At 49.6% G+C, this 3,446-nt stretch overlaps 1 protein-coding gene across 1 annotated transcript; it reads left to right on the top strand.

The window, feature by feature from the left end:
* Positions 1-357: 357 nt before the first annotated feature.
* On the top strand, positions 358-3,209 carry SLC25A4 (solute carrier family 25 member 4). Its single transcript, XM_075091246.1, has 4 exons — positions 358-564; positions 863-1,349; positions 1,907-2,047; positions 2,390-3,209. The coding sequence occupies exons 1-4, from the start codon at positions 454-456 to the stop codon at positions 2,545-2,547; spliced, it is 897 nt and encodes a 298-aa protein (XP_074947347.1). The 5' UTR covers positions 358-453; the 3' UTR covers positions 2,548-3,209.
* The last annotated feature ends 237 nt before the right edge of the window (positions 3,210-3,446 follow it).

Genomic DNA, 3,446 nt, shown 5'->3' on the forward strand with positions numbered 1-3,446 from the left:
GCAAGCTTTCAGCGCCCAGCACCAGCCTCCAGCTTTCATGAAACAGTTAATGTTGCCTGAGGAACTCCTGCCAGCTTCCTTAGTCCCCTCCTGTGCCTCCCGGGTGCTATTAATACAGCAGGCACATGCTCTGACATAGCGTTCCCCGGCAGCGACCAGATAACTTTAATTTGCCCTTTAAACGTCCCGAGCCCGGCGGCCCTCGCGCTCCCTCCAGCAGGAACATGGCGGCGCGGCCCCGCGCCCCCCGGCGGGGGCGGGCCCCGTGGGGGTCCCAGCCAATGTCCGCGCCCCAGGGGGACACCTCCTCCTATCGCGAGAGGCCGTGGGGTATAAGAGGGGCGTCGCGGTGCCCCCGGGCCATTTGGCCGGCGGCGTGCGGGGGCGGCCGGGTGGGGAGGTGCGCGGCTCGTTGGCTCTCTCCGGGAAGGGGGTGTCGGACCGGCTCACAGCATGGGTGACCAAGCGCTCAGCTTCCTCAAGGACTTTTTGGCTGGTGGGATCGCTGCCGCTATCTCCAAGACGGCTGTCGCCCCCATCGAGAGAGTGAAGTTGCTGCTGCAGGTGAGGAGGCAGCGGGGCCCGCGGGGCGGCGGTTCCGCTGGCGGTGGGGGCCCGGTGGGGCTGCGCCGCTGGTGGGTGCAGGGGCGGCGGGCGCCGGCCGGCCTGACTAAATATGGGAAGGAGCTGGGCCGGCTCCGGTTACGCGGGAGCTGCCCGGGCCCCTCGCACCGCCTCGGGGGAGCGGGAGCCGGGCCAGGCGGTGGGGCAGGCCCCGTCCCTGCCCTTCAGCGGGCCGCCGTGCGGGGTCACCCCTGCGGTGTCCTGCTCTCTACCCTCTCACGTCTCCTCCTCCGTACAGGTCCAGCATGCCAGCAAACAGATCACGGCAGAGAAGCAGTACAAGGGCATCATCGACTGCATAGTCCGCATCCCCAAGGAGCAAGGCATCATCTCCTTCTGGAGAGGCAACCTGGCCAACGTCATCCGGTACTTCCCCACCCAGGCCCTCAATTTCGCCTTCAAGGACAAGTACAAGCAGATCTTCCTGGGGGGAGTGGACAGGCGCAAGCAGTTCTGGCGCTACTTCGCAGGGAACCTGGCATCCGGGGGCGCAGCTGGAGCCACCTCCCTCTGCTTCGTCTACCCGCTGGATTTCGCCAGGACCCGGCTGGCAGCTGATGTGGGCAAAGGAGCCGCTGAGAGGGAGTTCACTGGGCTGGGCGACTGCATCGTCAAGATCTTCAAGTCTGATGGTTTGAAGGGCCTGTACCAAGGATTCAGTGTGTCTGTCCAGGGCATCATTATCTACAGAGCGGCCTATTTTGGTGTTTATGACACGGCCAAGGGTAAGTAGTTGGAGAAGCGACTGCAAGGGAAGATCCATCCTGTAAAGGTACTCTAGGGCACTTGGCAGTACAAGGAGAAGCAGGGCTTGGCTTAGCACCAGTTCAGGATGGTAGTGCTAGAATACGCACAGGTGTTTCTGAAATGTGTTTCTGCAGGGCATTCCTGCCTCCCTGAGCTTGCTGCTCTGAGCAGAAGCCTTGGGCTTGCAGTGTGTTTTCAGACACTTTCCAGTTTCTCTCTGTCTTAAGGCTTGTACAGATGGGCTCTGTGGTAGCTTGTTACTCATTGCAGCTCATGACAAGCCTGGGAAGGTTACAGAGGAGAGACCTTTTGGTCAGGGAGCATGAAGAGGGCTTAGATCCCCAAATCCAACAGTTCTATAACTTGTTTCACTCATACTATCTGTTAATATGGGTGAAGGGAGGAGTTGCAGGTGTGATTGACTTGACTTGATCAAGTGGCTCCTGGGGTTGGTGGGTGATTGTTCCTTCTGCAGCCATCTTTCCCACAACCCTTTGCCTCTGTACTGACTCTCCTCATCTGTTCTTGATGGCAGGTATGTTGCCTGATCCAAAGAATGTGCATATTGTAGTGAGCTGGATGATTGCCCAGACTGTCACTGCGGTAGCAGGGCTGGTTTCTTACCCTTTTGATACTGTGCGACGTAGGATGATGATGCAGTCTGGCCGAAAGGGAGGTAAGAATAAGTGCTCCTATGGTGTTTTGGCGCAGAAAGTATCTCCTCTTTGAGATATCATGGGAGATGCTGGGTAATTGTCGTATGGAAAACTACGGATCCTCTTATTGGAATACTTAACATTTTCTCATATTTTTTTTTATTTTTATTTGTCACCTTTGCTTAAGAGGCTGAGAGTTATTTGTTTTGATTTCCATGTGGAGAATTAAAATCACTTTTCATAAATAGATTAATTTTAAATTCTCGGCTGTAGTTTACTTATTCCTTGTTATAAATTTATGAAAGTGAAACAGACTTGCTGTATAACTTCAAGCCTTCTGACCTTTATGTCTGTTTCCACAGCTGATATTATGTACAAGGGCACAATTGATTGCTGGAAGAAGATAGCTAAAGATGAAGGATCCAAAGCGTTCTTCAAAGGTGCCTGGTCGAACGTGTTGAGAGGCATGGGTGGAGCTTTTGTATTAGTACTTTATGATGAAATCAAGAAATTTGTCTAAAACTTAACATCATAATGCAGTTCAATTGTTCTCCATCAACTTTTTTAAAATGCTATTGTGATGTAATGGACAACAAAATATTTCCTAGGGAAACAGAATAAAATTTGAGTAACATGTCTGGTTGAGATGAGGATGCATTAATTTTAAAATTGTCCACTACACCACAGATATATTTTGTACAAAAATTTCTCCAACATTTGTATTGGAACCTATGTATATATTATACTTCAAATTTTAAGTAATACATTTTGTCTAGAGACAAGACTTAGGTGGTCTGTGCCTAGTTTAAAGTCTAATATTGTGAACTCTTAATAGAATATCTCCAGAAATACCCGCTGAGTGATGTCTCTAGCTACCCAACAGGATGATGACATAACATGAATTAAAAATCATGTTTTCTTCAAAGGCTGTATGTTTTTAATATGATACTGAGTGAAAGCGTGTCTGAAAACATAAACTGTACTAAAACACCAGGCTGGGTTGCTAACTGCAGCCTCGTCACTGACAAATGGCACCATCATATGGTTGAAACCATAATCTGATTTTTCATTCTTTGTAGAATATGGAAATGTTTCAAAAATTCCCTGTACTTTTACAAAGCAAAAAGTTGTCTGCTCTGATGTTCAATTGAACTAAAACTGAAATAAATTAATATTAATGAACTTTTTCCTGTTTTAGTATACTGAACATGTTACAGGTACATGTCCTTTAAGGGGATGTGCTAATCAGCACACTATTAGCAATTGTCTGGTACTGCCTAAGCCTCCCAAGTTTTTCAACAGACCTTTAGGTAGGTAGAGTTGTTGATAATGCTACAGTAGCAAAACCAAGTGGATTCAGCTTGAGGGTACTGCAGCCAGCTGGGTTACAGAGAAACTACCACATAGTCTTAGCCGCTT

The sequence above is a fragment of the Phalacrocorax aristotelis genome, chromosome 4 (assembly GCF_949628215.1).
Source record: "Phalacrocorax aristotelis chromosome 4, bGulAri2.1, whole genome shotgun sequence".
Classification (NCBI taxonomy): domain Eukaryota; kingdom Metazoa; phylum Chordata; class Aves; order Suliformes; family Phalacrocoracidae; genus Phalacrocorax; species Phalacrocorax aristotelis.